This window comes from Heptranchias perlo, chromosome 10 (genome assembly GCF_035084215.1).
Source record: "Heptranchias perlo isolate sHepPer1 chromosome 10, sHepPer1.hap1, whole genome shotgun sequence".
Classification (NCBI taxonomy): Eukaryota; Metazoa; Chordata; class Chondrichthyes; order Hexanchiformes; family Hexanchidae; genus Heptranchias; species Heptranchias perlo.
Genome location: NC_090334.1, coordinates 29,007,572 through 29,028,331, shown reverse-complemented (window position 1 = coordinate 29,028,331; position 20,760 = coordinate 29,007,572). Strand labels below are relative to the sequence as shown.

General features: G+C 38.8%; 1 protein-coding gene across 1 annotated transcript in view; it reads right to left on the bottom strand.

Moving 5' to 3' along the window:
• Nucleotides 1-741: 741 nt before the first annotated feature.
• dph6 (diphthamine biosynthesis 6) overlaps nt 742-20,760 on the bottom strand; it is a 223,797-nt gene continuing 203,778 nt past the window's right edge. Inside the window, exon 15 of the mRNA XM_067991381.1 lies at nt 742-1,923. Coding sequence (XP_067847482.1) covers nt 1,805-1,923 — 119 coding nt within the window. The 3' untranslated portion in view covers nt 742-1,804. The remainder of the gene's footprint in view (nt 1,924-20,760) is intronic.

The following is a 20,760-nucleotide window of genomic DNA, read 5'->3' as shown; positions in this document are numbered from 1 at the left end:
CCACCTTGACCTCCCAGCTGAAGGTTCCACATGTGAACGAGTGGAATTTGTGCATAAGAAAACAGAAATTAAAAAGTACATATGCGGAAAAAGTCTGGGAAGAATGCACACCCACAGAAGAAGCAATATTTTAAAAAAATGTTCTCAGGATGTTGGCATTGCTGGTAAGACTGCATTTATTGTCAATCTCTAGTTGGTGTGCTTGGCCACTTCAGAAGGTTTTAAGAGTCAATCAGAGTAACTTGTAGATTAGACTATGTAGGGGTGGTAAGTTCCCTTCTCTGAAATACATTAATGAATCAATTGGGTTTTTATGATAAAATGGCAACTTTCATGGTCATATTTTCTGGTGCTAGATCACAAATGACCAGATTTATTGAATTCAATTTGATATAGGAAGATTTGAACTCTCAACCTCTGGGTTGCTAGTTCAGTATCATAACCTGTACAATACCGTACCTTTGTCAATGGTGACTGTGAACTTCAGCCATTCTCTTATTGCTTCAAAGAACCATCATATGGGTATTTCTCACACAAAAAAAAACATCTATAATTCATCTTCATCAGTGAGATATCTTCAGTTACCTCAGAAATCTCAAGTTGCTCAACCTGTGCAGTAACTTGTGTGGATTTATTGCACAACATATAAAGCCAGTGAAAATGAATCTCTTTTCTAACAGGTTCTAAAGCATGCTTCATAACACTTGCAAGTCCTAGATCAAAATGACTCACCAGGGAGACTGAGCTTTAATAGGCAAGTGCCTTTCTATTTTTGTACAAATGCTGAATTAAGTATAAAACAAAGGTCGTTCACAACATTTTTCTGTTTGTGTGCTGCTGAGCTACATGTTTCATGTATTAATCTCAGAATTGGCTCTCTGATGGCTCAGAGAATTCATCCAATGTGTTGCTGAGGCACATAAACCAGGAAAGTCCATGTTCGATCCCTGGACTGAGCTAAGTCAGCTGATCTTGGCTGGGATGGTGGTAGAAGTGCTGCAATGGCCTCGGGGTCATGGAGAGGAAAGTCAGCTACAGTTTCCATTCCTCATTGCTACCTCACAACCTCTACAGGGACAGAGTGCGCGCTCATATCTGACTTTGGTGAAGGCAGGGTCAGCCTTGGCTATAATACCTCCTGCTGGCATACAATGTCAAGGCTCACACATGAAGAATGGCTATTGGGACATGGTGCGCAATGCCTGAGAAAACATGCTCTAACAAGATGTCAAATACTTTACAAGGGAAAAGTGAGCGGGAAAAAAAAAATCAAGACTTAAGTACTAAACAATTGCACTGCCAGTAAATACGTGGACTCACTTTCTGCTCATCAGTGATACAATAAAAATGGAAATTTCTATAAAGATGAGAAAAGATTTAACAACTGTTATAAAATTAAAGTGACAATATTTTTGTACATGATAACTTTAACAACAGAATTCAGGCACCATTATAGTTTATGCTATCTGCACATATTATAAAAACTGATTGACTTTTCCTTGGCTGACTTTATAGTCCAAAGTCAACAGTAAAGCCAGTAAAATGCAACACCTTTTTTTCTCGCTTTTATCAGTTGCCAATAAGTGTAATAGTAAACTTGGCATGAACAAGAAGTCCATTGTTACTACGTAGACAGAAGTGTTGACCGAAGTTTTGTTTGAAGTTCTTTCTTTTGCATGCTGTTGGATCCGCTACTATAAACACAGGTGGACTTCTGCTTTTGTTTTCCTTTTTTTTAAAAAAAAGGGAGGAAATGGATTTGCAGTAGCTGGTAAGCCATCATTCTCCATCCTGTCTTTAGTCCTTAGCTGCTCAGCCAACAAGCAATGTGCAGAATTTCTAGGCCAGGCAAAACTGCTGCAGGCACAAAAATCAGCAGTGGGACCTTTGAGCCCAGTAAGTCTTCTAGGGATCTCTCCAAATCTAAAAATAACAAGAGTTAAAAACATACCTTTTAATAACGTAATCACATATAAGTGAGAAATGTTACATTTGGAACACAAATGTATATTGACTATATCATAGTGTCAACTGGTAAATCAGAAAAGCAGTTCAAAAGCCATTACTGAAATAATGGGCATCATTCTAAAAATATATATTATAAAAGCACGCATACGTTGAAAAAAAAATCACATTTCTTAAAATACTATTTATGATAGTTAAATTTCTACATGGTGAGAAAACTTAATAGAACGAGAAAGCTCTTTGTCTCAGCTGCCTTTACAAAAAAAATCTATATTGTCTGGAAAGCTGTGCCGCACTTTGTTTGCAGCATATGGCAAGCTAGGTTTCACAAACCTAACATCAAACATCTGAACTACCCAAGGACTACCCCTCGGAGTATAAATTCCATACATGGCTTGTGCTGTGAAGAGGTGTCCCACTGGGGATTGGATTCCTGGTACTCGGGTAAGAAGTGCTGTCCCTAATGATGTGCCCTATGGTCAGTGGAGCACTTAACCCATTGACCAGGCCCGATATGATTATTCAGAAGTTATTGATGTCTCCTGGTCCCTAGCAGATTGTGGAATATTCACATCTCCTTACTGTCAAAGCATATGGCCACTAATTGGATGCATTAGAAAGACAGTAGCTTTGGCTTCATTGATGCCAAACTAAGGACCTATGGTGAATGACCCAAGACTGATTGTTTTTAATGCATGGTTTGCTTTCTGCTGAGTGATCATTAATTAGTTCCTACTTTTTCTGAAAAGTTTGATTAAAAGCATCTACCACCAGTGTTTTTCCAAAAAATTAGTTTTTGAGCGCTAAAACAATAAACATTAACTAAAACACAATACGATTACATATACAATGCATAATTCTTTAAACAGTGAGATATAAATGCAGAGAAATGGCTGAGGTTGCTCCATTTGCAATGCAAAGACTGTCCTGTAAATAGAGCTGCGAGAACACGGTTTTAATATTAATTCTTTTGCACTCTTGGGACTACCTGATCTTTTATAATGTATGAATCATAGCAACCTATTGTTATTAGATCAAGGTATAATTGTTCACTATGGATAGTTAAAGAGCTGCATATATAGCACAGAGCAACCCCTTAATTCTTATTTGACATAAGAAAAAGTTGATCTTAAGGAAACTCTAGTTTTTCTGTAAAAATGAAAAATAATTAATACAGTACTTCCTGGCTGCCTTTAGAAAGTACTGAATCATGGTAACTATTAGATTGTACAAGTGTGCTAACAATATCACATGTCATTGTTCTGCTACAATATTACACAATCAAAAAATGAACTCACTTCTGAATAGGATTTTAATGACTCGAATTCTCGTATCCAGAATTTGCGCAAACTTGTTACTTGCTTGCAGCAAATAGTACTATATTTGTGCTTGGTTCAAGTGCAAACTGGTTTCGTGCCAAGTATGGTAGAAGGAATCCAGTTCTGAAGAGAAAAGGCTCTTACCAACTGTAACTGAGGATGATCTATAGTTCGAAACACTGTCCTCCTGACATAAAGCCAAAAATACCACATCAGTTGTGGTGAACGTGACTGGCTAATGGGAGGCCCAAGGTGAGGAATGCAGAGCTTCGTGATTCAGGTTAGATCTTAAATCCCAGAAATACCTGCTGAAACAATCTAGTGACAAAAACTGAAGTTGAAATCTAAATGTGGGGATTTTCACCGTCATAAAATGAAGCTTTGTCAGAATATCCTGACCTGGCAGAGGGACTTACTGAAATGCCCTTTGTCACTGTGTACTTGAGAGAGGTTTGTCAGCACTGACAGTTCTAAAGACCAAACATCGAGAAAGACTTCAACTGAAGAATAACCTCAGGATGGTAGTATCTAAAGTAATTGGATAAATCAGTTTGTTATACTCCTTAAAAAAAAAAGCTCATCTTTCACTTTAGGTGACTTATTCTTCTCTTATTTGTCATTGCACAGCTGGTATCAATGTGTGTTCAGTAAGAAGATACTGCATAGAAGCTTTCATAGAAGCTCATCATACTACTACTGGCCAGAGGGCACATTTGGAATTTTGCCTTCTACTGTAGATTTGCGGCCTAATTAATTAACTAAAACTAGCAGAATAATACAAATCTTTTGGGGGTTGAATGCTTAAATTATTAAACTTTCAATTATGCACTTGTCTCCATGGGGTATTTAAAAAAAATATATAAATGTAATTAAGTTTTGCTTCTTGGCAGCGATGATTTATGCAGGTTATTTTAAAAGGTCATTTTTTGTTTTTATTCCATAATGGCTTATAATATATTATTACAAATGCCAGTGTTCATGTGTTGTAATGGTGGGCCCACCCATTTAAGAAATATTGTATCCAATGGGTACACAATGGGACTCTGTCGATGCCATGGCTATAATCTGAAAAGTATTATTTTTTCTTTAGGTCAGACTAGGTCAGAAAATAGAAATAAAAGTGGCACAGACTTAACACAGATAAAGGCAATGCAGCACGTCATGATGTCACAGGAGACACGGAGCCCTCTGAGAGCAGTAAAAAATACACTGATTCTGTCATTATTGTGACTGAAGAAGCTCTTAAGTGGTTTGTTAGGTTAGGAAAGCCTCCTATTCATCTTGGCAGTGAGATTACTAAGGGAACGCGGGATTTTCGCCGTGCACAGATGAAGATATCAATTACGGTTAAACAGTCAGCATGTTCAGCTACACCCATATCTGGGATTAGAACCATTGTGGAAATGATGACTCGTGTTGTTCCCTCATGGTTGAACAGTGTAGCCATGGTAAAAAAATTAATTTCATTGTGCATGGGGAGTCACAAGGCCACAGCAATAGGCGTGCAGCATTACTGCTGAGCCCCTGGATCAACTTTAATTACTCTCCACCAAAATTTTGCTTTTGAAACTGCCAACGTAGCAAAGACAGATGATGAAAGGCCTCAAATGACTTCATTTGTTCAAATTGGCAAGGGAGAAATGACCAGCATTTGACTGAACTTTGTGCTATTGCAGGCAGCATCAGTTTTAATATGATTCGACTGAATTTCAGCACTGAACAACTGATTTCTGGAGGCTGAGGGATGTACAACTGAAAATAGAGACACTATTTACATATGTTTAGAGGCCTGAAACAATAACAATGAAACTATACATCCCAGAATATATGGTTTGATGCCTTTACTGAAAAGAGATGTACTTTCTACTAACTTTAACACCAGTTAAGTTCTCTCCAGCCCATCAAATATTAAATTTGACAGACCATGCAGGATTACAATTATTCTGGAGTATGTAATCCCAAATAACAAATTCATACAGTCAGATTCTAAAAGCACCAGGAGGAGAAAACCATTAATGCTCAGCTAGAGACATAGCTCAACTTCTTTTTAAAACAATGGGAATTTTACTTGGTCAAATCCCATCTCCTCGCCTCAAATGCTAAAGCAGTAATGGGTCCAGGCAGTAGTGAAGAAAATCTACAAGCTGCTAGTTTAAGCACGGCCTCAATTCCTTGCATGCCTCAGTAACATAGACTGTCCACACACAAGTATTGAATTGCCAGGACCAGGCCTATCAATGCCTGGGGCAACATATCACGAAACTGGAGACTCAGCAAAGCAGTATGAAAATTGCGGTTGGATCGTCAACTTCCTCCACATAAAAGCAAAATCTCCATGTGAACAACGGAGATGCATTCCAAAAGGTGGGGAAGTTTCCACTTTTACTTGTCTGCCTTTTACTTTGAAAGTTTTTCATCATCTTAAATCTCTTTTAAAGTCACAACTGCAACAAAGCTAAACCCGTGGAAAGAGGACATGTGAAAGACCACTAATTATCATTTATTTCAGAGAAAACAAAAGGTGCAATGGGTCTAGTATAATTGCTAAAACTTCAACAGCTGTTTGGTTAAGGAGAAAAAAAAGAGAAACTTGGATTTATGCAGCACCTTATCACATCCGCAAGACATTCCAAAGTGCTTCACATCCAATGAATTACTTTTGAAGTGAAGTTATTGTTATATGGACAAATGTAGCAACCAATTTGCACGCAATGAGGCGAATTACCTGTTGATCTGTTTTTTTTAGTGGTGTTGGTTAAGTGAGAAATATTGGCAAGGACACAGATAGAACTTCCTGTTATTCTTTGAATAGTACTATGGGATCTTGTACATCCACTGCGGCATTGGTTTAGCGCCTCATCTGAAAGATGCCACATCGGTCAGTACAGCTCTGCAGTGTTAGCCTAGATTATGTGCTCAAATACTGGGGTGGGGTTAGACCCCATGGCCTTCTGACATAAAGGCAAAAATACTACCAGTTTGTCACGTTGACACCAAGGTTAAATATTCTATCTCCTGATTTGTCAGCACGACTATTTTAAATTTCAGTTTAGCGGAAGGGCCATTCTTCTTGCAGAAACATTATCCTTATTGCATTCTGTATAATTATTGCTGTTATTTTTTTACCATGCGCATTACCTCACACTTACTGACATTAAATCACATTTGCCATTTCTTAATCCATTCCTCCCGTTTTATCAATATCCCACTGCAGCTTCTTTGATCTTCTCAGGAATGATGTATACCTCCTATTTATGTATCTTCTGCACCGCTCCCTCTAGGCCTATATCCAAATCATTGATGGACACAGTGAACGGAAGTGGTCCCAAAAGTGAACCCTGTGAGACACCACTACACACTTCCAACTGTCCTTAACTCTCACTCTGTTTTTTCCTTTCTTAACTAATTTTGAATCCAATTTGCTATCCTCCAACTAATTCCATCCCCCTTAATCTTTCCCATGTGCTACATTGTCAAAGGCTTCCCTAAAGTCCATGTCCACTACATCCACTGCATTACCCCATCCACCCTGTCTGTTACTTCCTCAAAGAATTCTATGAGGTTTGTCAAGCACGATCATCCCTTTTGAAATCTGAGCTGGCTACTTCTATTTTCTCTTTATCTAGATAGGTGATAATTTCATCCTTAATTAAAGATCCTAAAATTTTCCTTACCACAGATGGTAAGTTAACTGGCCTGTAATTACCTGGATTAGCATTGTCTACCTTTTAAAAAATGGGTACTACATTGGCCTCCATCATACATCCATGCTCAGTACAGCCTTTAAATATAATTGTTAGGGCCGTCTGAAATTCCATCCATCATCTCCCGCTAGGCATGGGCGTTCTGTTTTCCTTTAGTTTAACTAACTAATCTAAAATTTTCCTTTTATCTATCACAATTATCTCATCTCGTTCTCAACCACTTTAGGATTCACCTCCTCTCTGATCACCTTCTCTTTAGTAAAGACCGATGGAAATATTCAATACCTCTGTCATTTTTTGATCATCATCTATAAATTGACAATCCTCCCCTCTCAGGGGTCCCACCTTGCTTTTAACAATTCTCTTCATACTGATATATTTGTAAAAAAGTTTACTGTTCCTTTTGATGGTTTTTGAAAAGTTTTTTTCATACTCCCTCTGAGCTTATCTTATTCCACTCTTAACCTCTTTTCTTATTTTCTCATTATTCCTTTAGTTTTTTCATTATTATTTTTATGGTCCTCGACTTCAATTTGAAGTGGTTTCAAACCTCTAATTATCCACGGCATCTTGAAACTATTAGTAGTTTCTTTCTTTTTTAATGGAATATACTTAGTCTGTATCTTTCAAATCTCTTTTTTAAAAAAATCTCACTGTTGCTCTACAGTATCTTGTGGCAATTTCTCCTTCCATCTCTGCTAGCTCGATCCTCATCTTTCTAAAATCTGCCCTAATCCAATCTGGTTTTCTAGTTTTTGTACTGACTTTTTCCCCTTTCTGGTTGGATCTTAAACCTTATCATATTGTGATCATTACTCCCAAGGCACTTACCAACATTTAGCTCATCTACCCGATCTATTTCATTACTCATAACCAGATCTGTACAACTAACTTGTCCAGTGCTGCTTGAGGGAGGAGTCCTGTACACATTTTAGGAATTCCACTCCCTTTTCTCCAATCCTGTCCCAATCTATAATTAAAACTCCCAGAACAATAATTTTCTGATTCCTACTCATCTCTCTAATCTAACTGCAGATTTCCTTCTCAATGTTTGGAGGTCTATAATAAACCTTTACGAAGTAACAAGCCCTTTTAAAATCTTTGAGCTCCAACCATATTGCCTCTGTCTGTACCCCTTTCTTTCCTACATCAAGCCTCTCTACAGCATGTATTCCCTCTTTAATTAATATTGCCACTCCACCTCCTTTCTTAACTATTCTTTCCCTCCTGAATATATTATATCCTGATTTATTTTGTATTCTTGTCCAGTTTGCAGCAAGGTTTCTGTTTATTTTCTATCCTGAGTAGTTTTTCATTGGAAGTTTTGCCTGCCCATCCCAAACTCAATTTTTACTTCGCAGACAGTTAGACAACACCTGTGATTAACAATAGATAGTTTCTAGTTGTTTACACTTAGAACGGAACAAAAATTGCTCATCAAAAGTGTTTTTCTTTTCTCAATGGAAAAGTCGAATAGTATTTCAGTCTGTTTTTCCAAGTGATTTAAATGTAGCTGAAAGATGAATTTGAATTATTAGGCTCTTTCTGATTAGCTGACATCTACTTTAATCACTGCAACCTTCTTTCCTAGTTATTTTAGGAAAAGTTCAGTTAAAAAAATCTTTTTTTTCTAAGAAAGACAGTGAACTTAAAGATAATTTTTTTGTGTAAAGTCTTGGAAAGTGCATAAAAGATGAACTTTAGAGAATTTTATGAGTTAGTTTTGTTTGTTTATGGGAAATTATCATTCATTGAAGACAGCAATTGTACCAAGTGCTTTAAGAAATGGTTGACACCAGGGAACGCGGTGAGGATGGGGTTCCTGATGGTTCAAATGAAACCGCGGACAAGATGGCATAAGAGGCCGACAGGTGGAAATACGGTGGAGTGGCTTCATGGTGGTCCAAAAAGTGCCAAGGGTTGTTTGGGTCTCATTCTTCTGGGCCCCTTCCTCCTCCATTCTGCCCCCCTCCAGTATTGCCAGGCCCCATCTCCACCTCAATACTCTGAGTTCCCTCCTCAGCACTCCTGGACACCAGATCCACCCTTTCCAGAACATTCCCCCACTCCAAAACCCTGGGAATGCCCTCCCACTGCTCTCAGATGGACAGCACCCTTCTCGATGCTCCCAAATCCCAGTGTCATCTTCAATGTTGATAGATCAGTGTCCCTGGTAATATTAATTGGCTGTATACAAATGCAGAGAGCCAGCACGGGCTCGACAGGCCGAATGGCTTCCTTCCGTTTCTGTAACCATTCTAAAATGCCAAAGCTCTTATAAAGCTTTTGGTTCACTGTTATATTCATTTTTTTTTACATTTTACATAGAATGGTTTAAGAAGGGGTTATCAACCAGCAGATATGATACTCTTGTGCAGTGAATTCACTGAACTGATTGATATATTAATTCTCTTGTTATTACATCTCGATACTTAAAAACCAAAAACTAAACATAAAATAGCCATTACCTTTTCTGTTTTATTAAATGAGTTAGCCATAATTTTACTGTGTAGGAAACCATTTTTTTTCCAAAAAATACATAACTGCAAAATTGTACTAAAACAGTCTATTCTCAGGCACCACATAAAAATGACAGTTATGAGTCACATGTTCTACTGTTCCCAACTGAAGAAAACAAGGGAAAAATACACCCAACGATACTTTAGTTGTTGGTGCGAACCTAATTAGAGTTGAGCTAATAAATTAAATTATAATGTATTATATAATAATAATTGTTATTAAAATAAATTAAATAAATAACACATATGACATAGTACAACGTATTGGAAGACTATTCAGTGACCACCATCTTTAGATACTTGGCTTTGAGATTAGCTACTCAAGTATACCAGTAGGAAAGGATCAGTCAGTTTATAAGAGTAACTTGTTAGAAAGAGGATTAACACCATTTCAGACATGGAGGAACAGATGCCGCATTATAAATGAGCTTGGTTTCTGAAGATTATGGGTCAGAATTTGCTGTAGCTGGTGAACGACCGGTGCCCGCTGTTAGTTTGACTTGCCCTTGCCATTTCCATGATAATTTGACTGCAAGTTGCTGGAAGTGCAAGATGGAAACAGCGCGGCGCCCTCTGCAGGGCATCTGGGATCTGTGCAAACAGGGCAAGCAACTGTGTATCTCCTTAACCAATCAGATTGAAGGATTGTTAAATGAACAGTGCAGTTTGAACCAGGAAGTGTAAGTTAGAATAGTGAATTCAATGTCAAATCAGGTACAGAAAAAGAAATAAAGCACGGGAATGAAAGATTGGATTAAGAGAGAGAGGAAAAAAAGACAAAGAGAAAGTTTTAAAAAATTAAATATACATTTTTTAAAAATCTCCAACAACAATTAAAAGCTGAAGGAATGAGGCTCCACACTTGTAATAGTTCATTTTCAGTGCTAGAGAGGTTGTTTGGCAGTAATTAACACTTATCATCCCGTTAAAATGGACAAGCTCTAACTTTCTGTGGTGAGGTTAGTTCGTATCTACCGTGCAAATATAGGAACTTCACGACTTTCAATGCATTTGAACTGTGAATCAGACAGTGGGATGCCGTTTTCACAAAGCTAATGGTGGAGTGGTGCATCTCGGACAACAACTTCTGGATTTCGCGTTTTACCTCACATCTGCCCTCACCTGAAGTTGCTGTGCAATTTGCGCATAAATAACGGTGAGCGCCGTTAGTCTCACTGCTATTTTGGCAGGAAAATCTGGGCCTATGTTTTAAAAAATTGAAGGTTCTTATTTTTAACCAAAGTCACCATGTTGTTCTTCATTTTATGCAGTTTTACACTGCATCTCGCCACTCGTCAATGCTCTGACCCATAAATAAGCCCAGTGGCATCAATCAAGGGCATAGCGGCACAATGCATAGAACGGTAACAAATTCCAGTTCAATGGCAAGACATAATACCAGCAGAACTGTTTGGTTAAGAGGAACAGACAGACCTTATAGCACTAGAATAAATGGAACTGGGAAAACAACAATTGAAACTTTTCCAGAAAATACGATTCATTTTGATCAGAAAGTCGGATTTAGCAAATGAAAGCTAAACAAGAAAAATGAAACTACGAGAACAAAAAGGATGAGGGAGCACAAATAACATTGCATTTTTGTTATTTGCAATGTAGAACACTGGTAATCACAATTTGATTTTCTTAAAATGTAATGTGAATACTTTACATTTATTCCCATGTTCAAATTATTAGAAAAATAGCTACACTATATACTGGTGTCACATTTTGACCATCTCGTGTAGCAAACAATCTCCCAATGTCTCATTTCCAATTTCATCTCTTCTGTAGTGAATGATTCCTTGTTTTTTGTGTGGATGCAGGAAGACCATCAATGATAAGTCCAAAATCCCAATATTAAAGTGGATTAATAGTCTATAATCCAAAACCTGAAGCTCTAATTCATCTCCTGAGAAAAAGAGACACTGAGGTTTTTCTGGCTACAGTAGTTGAAGTTTTAGTTTTTACTTTTCATTAGTTAATTGCTTTCCTTTCTCATTATCTTTTTCTGTCCACTATTTCTAGTTCTGATCACAATACCTCTCTCTACAGTCTCTTTTTTAAAATCGCTATATTGCATTCTTTCGATTTTGCCTTTTTTGCAATTGTCATTCTTCAGCTACTTCTTTCTACATACATGTTCACCATTGCTGGTAATCATTTTACCAGGTTTGTAAACAGATGATGCAATTGGTGATGCAATGTCATCACATAATTGATTGCATGGGGGTGAACCTTCCTCCCAACATTGCAGATGTCACATAAACTTTCCCAGTGGCCAACATGGAGGCTATAAATAAAGTTTTCAAGTGAGCTGTTCCAGGAACAAAGCTTATCCAAAAGCAACAACCTCCCCCGACCATAGCCATTATGGACCTATCGTAGCATCTTGGTAACCTCAAGATGCTGCATTAGTTCTATAACGGTTATTGTAGGAATATAAAAGCTCTACAGGAATTAATCATGGTCCATTTTTTTTAAAGGTGTTTAGAAAATATCAATCAATAAAGATTCTATGGATCCTTATTATTTGCTAATTCTACTTTATAATATTCAGTGATACAGTGCTAAGAGGTATGCTTGCACAATATGCAAGTACAATTTAAAAGCAAGAATGGAAATTCCAAACTTAGAGACTAATTTCCAGTTAAGACGTGGATGCCACAAAATGGCAACAGACTTTTGGGAAAAATGTGCCACATCATTGTAGGTCAATCTAAAAATGACCGTCAGCTGCAGCAGCTTTCTACTATTACTGCAGCATTACGACTTGTAAGTGAAACAGCAATGTATGTACAAGTTGAGGGATTTGTTACAGATCATTACTTACTACTTCTGTAATTTAATACCTACCCGTTGCAAAAAAAAATTCTTCAAATAGCCATCCTTTTTGTAAAAAAAATATGGCCTTATGAAGTCAAAAGATTAAGAGTTGAATATTCTCAGTGTGCACCCTTCCATGAACGACCTTAGTGACTGATGTTCAAAGCAGTCCTACCACTATCAGCTTCTTGCAATGCTGTTCTTGGTGGTCCGTATTACTTCCATTCACTTTACTGTGCTTCTGTGTGGCCAGACTAGCTAAGTTTTCTCACACTTTAAAATTTACATTAGACAGTCTTTTGTTGTATTTTACTTTTTAAACAATATTTCCATCAATAAACTCGGGAGGACATCTGATTTCTGTAAAAATCATTCAAGGTTAATTGTAGTGTAGTACTGAATTTGCAGAACTACTGAATGTGATCTTAATATTAACTCTGAAATATTCACTCAGTATGTTCCAGTTATTGGTTTTACATCGTTGTTTTCTGGTACATAACTACAGAAAATTTTGAATGGTCAATAAGGTACACTCCCAATACATGTCCATGCATGACTTCCTCAATAGTGGACTCCTCCCCTATCCAAGATCTCTTGTTAACCCCCCAACACCCCATGAATGAAAATTCTGTTAATATCTTTATAAACCTCAATCCCCTTTCTTGACTGCAGAATCATTTTCTGATGAAAAAGTGTTAAATATGTCACCTTCAATAAACTTAATTGTAACTTTTTTGGCTTTCATGATGATGCCTGACTGGAGATCAGCACAAGCTTCACACTGATGGGGACAACTCAAATACGAATAAGCCTGCTGTGTCCAGAAGATCACATACATAAAGACACAGGATAAATTTCTGTTAAATATAACAAAAGTAGGGAATGTAATATTTGCATTTTGACATGCCCATGTCACACATCTGACTCCAATAAACGTGGTCAGATGGCTATTCTTCACAAGTGAGGCTGGAAAGTAAGTGCCGGCAAGCTGTTTGACCATGAAGGGCATTAACATCCGAACCCAATCCTGTCCTCCAGACACCCATACCAAGCAGTGACCAGGATCAAATGTGGATCCTTCCTGATCCATATAGCTTAGCAAAAACTGTGGAGTAAAATTTCCACAGGGGTTCCCCAAATCCTCGCTGTAACTTTGGAGGAAGATCTGTGGAAACCCTGGAGAAACGGCATGAATGGCCAAATTTCCAGGCGCACATATTTAATAAATTGTCACGGAACAAGTTTCAATTTTGGTGGTTCATCAGATTCCAAATGTTTAAAAAAAAATGAATAAATGTTAATGTGTGGGACAAGAATCCAATAGTTTATACAATCTGTAGGTAAGGTGTGGCTTCTGACTGCTGCCATTTATCTGCAGGTTGTGATTTCAAAATGTGTATATTTTACAAATATTTGCAAATCCAATGAGTTGCAGAAATTTAAACTAGCTCCATAACAAATTTATAAGTTATACATAGTAATTTGGATGCCTGTACTTTCTCAGATTTTCTAAAAATCAATATATATACAAAGGTACTTAAGATTACATAATTGAAGTAAAATCCACATATATAAACTCAGTTTTAGCTTCACTCAGTTGCTAGCACATATATATATATATATAAATAAAAAACCTCTCAGTCATTAGGTTGTGAGTTCAAATCCTACTCCAGAACTTGAACACATAATCTAAAGCAACACTTCACTGCAGTGCAAAAGGAGTAATACATTGCCGGAGTTGTGGTCTTGAGGTTGTCACACAAAGGTTAGTGGAGATCTGAAATTCTCTCCCCCAATAAGCTGTTGAAGCTAGGTCAATTCAAAATTTCAAAACTGAGATTATTAGATTTTTGTTAGGCAAGGGTACTAACGATTACAGAACCAAGGCAGGTAGCTGGAGTTAAGATACAGATCAGCCATGATCTAATTGAATGGCGGAACAGGCTCGAGGGGTTGAATGGCCGACTCTTGTTCCTATGTTTCTAAACTGAAGCTCTGTCTTCCTATTCTGCTGCATGAAGTGGACATTGAAGACTCAATGGCAATATCTGAAGAATTCTTCTGGTGTCCTGGCCAACATTCCTTCCTCAGCAAACACCACGCAGACTGATTAACTGGTCATTCATTTCATTTGCTGTTTGTGGGACCTTGCTGTGTGCAAACAGGCTGCTGCACTTACCTACGTGATAACAGTGACTACACTTCAGAAGTAATTTACTGGTAATAATTTGGGATGTCCTGAGGATGTGAGAAGGTAATATATAAATGCAAGTTTGTTCATTCTTCTAATGGCAATTGCGGTGTCCTCCCCCTATTTAGTGGTCCACACTAAAATTCATGGTAAAAGTAAGGACAAAAATGTATGTTGTTTTAAATTAATACATTTTGTGGCCATTTATAGTATAAATTGAATATTTAGCTGTTGACTATTGTATGTGACCATACAAGGTGTAGTGCATGATTCACTTTGTGCTTAAAGTATTTGACTTAAAATCTGTATTAAACTTGTTTGTATAAATTGCAAACTACAGGCACCAACTAAACTCAGAGCGTATAAGGCAGCGTACTTATTTTTTTTTAAACGTGCCACAAGAAAACTGAAATCCAAAGTGAAAAGAAAAAACAGTCAATTTTTAAATTTTAAAACATTTAATTTCTCCTGGCTCCTTAAGCTTATCTGCACCACTCTGATCGAGAGGAGAAACAGATAACCCGCTGCTCTGCCATCGCCACTGCGTATCAGCTTGAAAGAGGCGCAGGACAGTAGCAAGTGTGCGGACCCATTTCCTGATGCCCCTCATTTCCCTCAAGGAAGCACTCCTTGGCATTTACCCCAGAAATGTCCAACTGAGATCGAGAACTAACCGCGGCAGGAAGTAAAGAAAGCGCCTCTTACCACGCTTGTGGCATGGAGCATCAATGGACTACCGGGCTGTGCCAACAGGGCCACCCAAAGATTTGATTTGTTTTTGATTCTGTATTTTTGACAGCTGCTTTCCATTTTCCCCCTATTACTTAGTGTACAATTGCCTGTTTTTACTATAGTTTGGGACAATTCCCAATGCTAAAGAATGTAGCATAATGCATGACTAATCCACAGCAGGCAATGTAAATCCTTGCAATATAAAACATATTAATTTATGGCACATATCACTGCACTCCTAATACAGAGAAATTACAGTAATGAGATACTGCTGAATGTGTTTGTTTTTATACATGCATTACTCACTTAGTAGTACTATGTTGCCTTAGGCTGTAAAATTAGTATTCAGTATAGCGCCAGGGAAACGGTACAATGAAACAAAGACTGTTAGAGAAAATATTGATCTTTTATCAAATTTGCTCTTAAAAGGTCGCACAGATTCTCCACAGATTTCTCCATCAAGAAATAAAATGACTGTAGGGGATGGTGCAGTGGCTGAGTGAGCTGTGGACTTCCATCTGTGATCCACCACCGCACTACGGAGTTTCCGATTTCACCTGCAGTAGTGCAGAGAGGAAAAAAAACCCAAACAGTCGTCAACATCAGGGCTAAGCTTTTTTACACCTTCCAGTGGGCAGTTTAGATCAGAACCCCAGGGTGCAGGATGCCTACATACGACTGTTAGGCGACCAGGAAAAAAACAAAGTTGGTAAGAAAACAATCTGAAAAGTAGGTGCTTCAGCCTTATTAGCAGACTGTTCTCTGGTGTAAAAGGTAAAATGAATTTCCAAAGAACGCGCTGTATACAGAACACAATGAAACAGGTTTACTTAGTTAAAACAACACTGTACATACAATGGTGCCCTATAAAAACCACGTAACTGCATAAGTATCTCTACGGAAAAACGAACTATATCTGACGCATGCAGTAGAGGAGATGGATACATTACTACCCCATTTAAACCTCCTACACTATGTTGATCAAAAATCAGAACTGCACAATACAGGCAATAATGTTGTCATTGAAATTTGCTGCAAATTGTCAATAGCGTAAGTGCTGACTTCTGTGTAGCACCATCAGACCCAATGCTGCTAATGGCCTGGTAGTATTCCCGCTCCAATTTTCCTGTTCAGCTGCAAGCTTGAGTTGATGGCAAGTTAATACTGTTTCCATCTACATTACAGACTTATCTATTCTTATGATGAAGCCTCTCAGTGGCATTGAGTTCTGCTCCCCTGGTACATGTAACTCCCTGTACAGGCACACGCTGATTCCTGTGACAGGCATGTAAAGACAGAGAGCAACCCTACCCCCAACCTCTCCCACCCACATGGAGTGCCAGCCAGTCCAGTGCAGCTTGGGCAGTTGTAGCTACCACATGCTGACCAGGCGTTCTTCACAGCCTGGTTATCAAGCAGCTGCGCAGAAAGTCGCAAACTAAACAAATGAAAAAGTCAATCAATATTTTCTCTCACACAGCAGGAGACCAAACTACGAGCTGTATCGAATGGTTGGCTATACGTCCAATGCAATCATCCTACATTACAACAGTGACTACACTTCAAAAGTACTTAATTGGCTGTAAAGCGCTTTGGGACGTCCTGAGGTCGTGAAAGGTGCTACATAAATGCAAGTTCTTTCTTCTTTCTATTATTCCATAAAGCTGATCATGACAGATTTCACATTGAATGCACCCAACTTCAAAGTTAGCAGTGACATAATGTGGCATATAGTGAATATCACTTTGAAAATTATCTCCAAATTTACTGCTTCTATCTTGGTAACAGTCATTGGGTAGTTCTTCCTGGTGCAAAAGTAGCATGTAATGTAATGATGCATTTGTGATTAAGTCTGATGAGATAGTTCACAGAGTGTCCTCCCTGTGAGATTACAGTGCAATAGGAAAGAAGGCAAAATAGTCTGTGGCTTGGAATGGATTTGCCAAAGTAGTATTCCCTCTCCAATTTTCCTGTTCAGCAGAAAGCATGAGTTAATGGCAAGTTAATACTGTGTCCATCAGGCTCAGGGGCATAGCAGGCTATAGAACTGGGCATAACCAATCTGCTGCGCACAAAACATGGTAGCCCAATCTCAATTATGGCTGAACTCAAAATCAGTTTACTGAATGATAAGGATCTAAATACGCCAACAAAACAGAAGACAATCCTCACTTGCTTCAAGAAGGGGCAAGCTGACATGGCATTTCCACAGGAGACCCTTCAGACTCCACCAAGCTCATGAGGAACGAGATGGGCTAAAGAGTGGCAACTTACTCATTCAAAAATACAGCACTGGCCATATTGATTAATTAACCACAGCAATATTAACTTCAGAGTCAACTACTTCTTCCTCAAGCAGTCACATCTAACCAAATCAAAAGCTGCCCTGTCAGGCCAAAAGATGTCTCTGACCATGTTCTACTCAGTCTCCAACTCACCCTCATTGACTGACCACTCCACTCCTGACACTGGTGCCTAAATTCAGTACTGCAAATAATTGCCAGTCCAAAGCATTAAGATGGGCTCAGCCGTGCCAACCTCAGGCTATAATTCTTGAGAATTGGGCAGCCCAATTCTCAAGAATTATAGCCTGCCTCCATGGTATTTGCCTGACCACAGAGCCCTGGACCTCATAGCAACTGCCTGCATTTCCTGCCCTTCATAATCCCCCGGAAAATGCTGACAAGAGCCCAGAAACACCAATAACTATTTGCCCGGAAAGAGATCTGTGTCTTGATGAAAATACCTCAGGTCTTATCGGCTCTTTTTCCAATCTGGCTCAATGGGGATCTTTCAGATACATTTCCCAAGGGTGATTTCTGAACTTGCTGCGATAAAAGCATCCACAACAGAAACCAGATTATGCTATTCCAACAACTGACCTCACCAAGCTACCAAATTAAATGACTCTAGGATCTGACCATGCTCCAAAAACTCCAACGTGAGCCAATCACCACCCCCCCCACCCCCGCTTGGAACTGTACCTGTACTCCCTGATAAATTCCTGCAAACACATCTCCATCCTCTGTCTGTTTGCTTCCAGAGCAAAAGACAGCACAGAAACCCTTAAAGAGGCCAGGGAATGAAGAAAAGGATGGAAGCAGACCGTCACAACTACTACCTGCAAAAGAATGCTAAAGAATTAATACACTGAATATGCTGCACTCCACAATTGCTCTACAAATTCCACCCCTCCCTGTGGGATGAATGCTGAAAGAGTTGTCGCTGGAGAGGTGCAGTGCTGTACACATTCAGTTCTTCCCCCATGCAGCCATTCTGCACAGCATCCAAGAGGTCACAGAGCCAATAGGCCTCACAATCCCTGCATAAGAAATAGGAGCAGGAGTAGGCCATACGGCCCCTCAAGCCCGCTCCGCCATTCAATAAGATCCTGGCTGATCTTCTACCTCAACTCCACTTTTCTGCCCGATCCCCATAATCCCTTGATTTCCCTTAGTGTCCAAAAATCAATCGATCTCAGTCTTGAATATTCTCAACAACTGAGCATCCACAGCCCTCTGGGGTAGGGAATTCCAAAGATTCACAACCCTCTGAGCAAAGAAATGTTACTCATCTTGGTCCTAAATGGCCGACCTCTTATCTTGAGACTATGGTCCCTAGTTCTAGATTCTCCAGCCAGGGGAAACAACCTCTCAGCATCTACGCTGTCAAGCCCTCTAAGAATTTTATACGTTTCAATGAGATCACCTCTCATTCTTCTAAACTCGAGAGAATATCGACCCATTCTACTCAATTGCTCCTCATAGGGCAACCCTCTCATCCCAGGAATCAATCTAGGGAACCTTCGTTACACCCCTTTAAGGTAAGTATGTCCTTCCTTAGGTAATTGTAAACAATTTTACAACACCAAGTTATAGTCCAACGATTTTTATTTGAAATCTACAAGCTTCCGGAGGCTTCCTCCTTCCTCAGGTAAATGTCAAGAGCTCCTTGAAGCCTACGCATTTATACATATAGAACAATACATGGTGTTTACAGACTGCCCCTGCAACTGCCCGTTGCCAAGGCAATCACCATGTTTAGACAGAGAGGTGTCACCTTAGGTAAGGAGACCAAACCTGTACACAGTACTCCAGGTGTAGTCTCACCAGAGCCCTATATAATTGCAGCAAGATCTCCTTACTCTTATACTCCAACCCCCTTGCAATAAAGGTAGATTCGAGTCAGTGCCTGTTCAACCTATCCATTACTGAGAGAACAGTGTCACTGTCGCTGCTCGCTGTAAGATGAGACCACTTCCCATGGTGTTGAAGTACAACCATCCGCACAACAGAAATGTGGTGGGACATCTGTGGGGCACATGGGAAAGGTGATGTATGCACTCTGCCTGGAACTCGGGAAATACCAAACAGTCTGGAATCCATTTCAGGAAGCCCACGTGACCAGCCACTTCCCGCACAGATACAGACCACCCCCAAGAAAGTCAGAATGGAGACACAAACTAACCACCCCCTCCTAGTTCTCCACAAAGGGCAATTCTATAACCCTATAAAGTCCATCACTAAATTTGCAAGATCCTTGATAACCTCATGAACAAACCAAAACCTAAGGATCATTGTCCAGATATCGTGACCCCTCCCCAGAAACAGCATGCTGTTTGCAACATGTGCACAGTGTACTGAATACCCCAATATATTCTTCTGTAAGTATCTTGTGACAAACTATATAGTTACTTCACAAAAATATGTATTTGCTTTTTTTAAAAAAAAAGTGTTAAAGACTAGAGTTGTAACTATGCAGGATCTTGTTCATCGCACAATGATCGAGTGAACACGTTCTTGTAATAATACATTAATGAAGATGTCTGAGAATTTGATGTAAATGATAATGGGCTAAAATCATGGTTGAAATCTTAAGTGAAATTTGACTTTATAGAACAGAACTTAATAGTGCAATTTGTTTCAGTCCAGGGAATGGAATTGGTTTTGAATGTGGCAGACTTTTGACCTAAAGTATAATTTGACTGATTCACAAATAATCCTAAGTGAGCTGCAACATAGTATTAAATGGTCATATGACTGTGTTAGATGACACCCCAGGCTGATGAATTATATAATTCACCGTGCCACAACAGCACTATGGTAATGTCATACAAATTACCAAAGGAACATCTGTAAACTCTTTTCTTCTGTGGAGGCAGCAGATACCAGAATGGTTCTACAGAAAGATCATAGTGTGAATTCAGGGTCCAGGGTCAAATGAAGAGTAACTGATCCAGCTTGTTTAATACAGCATTTTGTCATCATACCACTTAAAAAAAAATTAATGGAAATCTGAAATGAAAAACAAAAAATGTTGGATACACACAGCATTTATAAAGTGACATTTTAAAAAAAAATCTGCAGATAGCGCTTCTGTGTACTTCCAGCATTTTCTGTTTTTATTTCAAACCCTGGGAGAGCCCATCAGAGTAATCTTCACAAAAGTAAAATAAAACAAAGCAGCTCAACTATTAAGTCTTAATATCGACTTAGTCCGAATGCAGC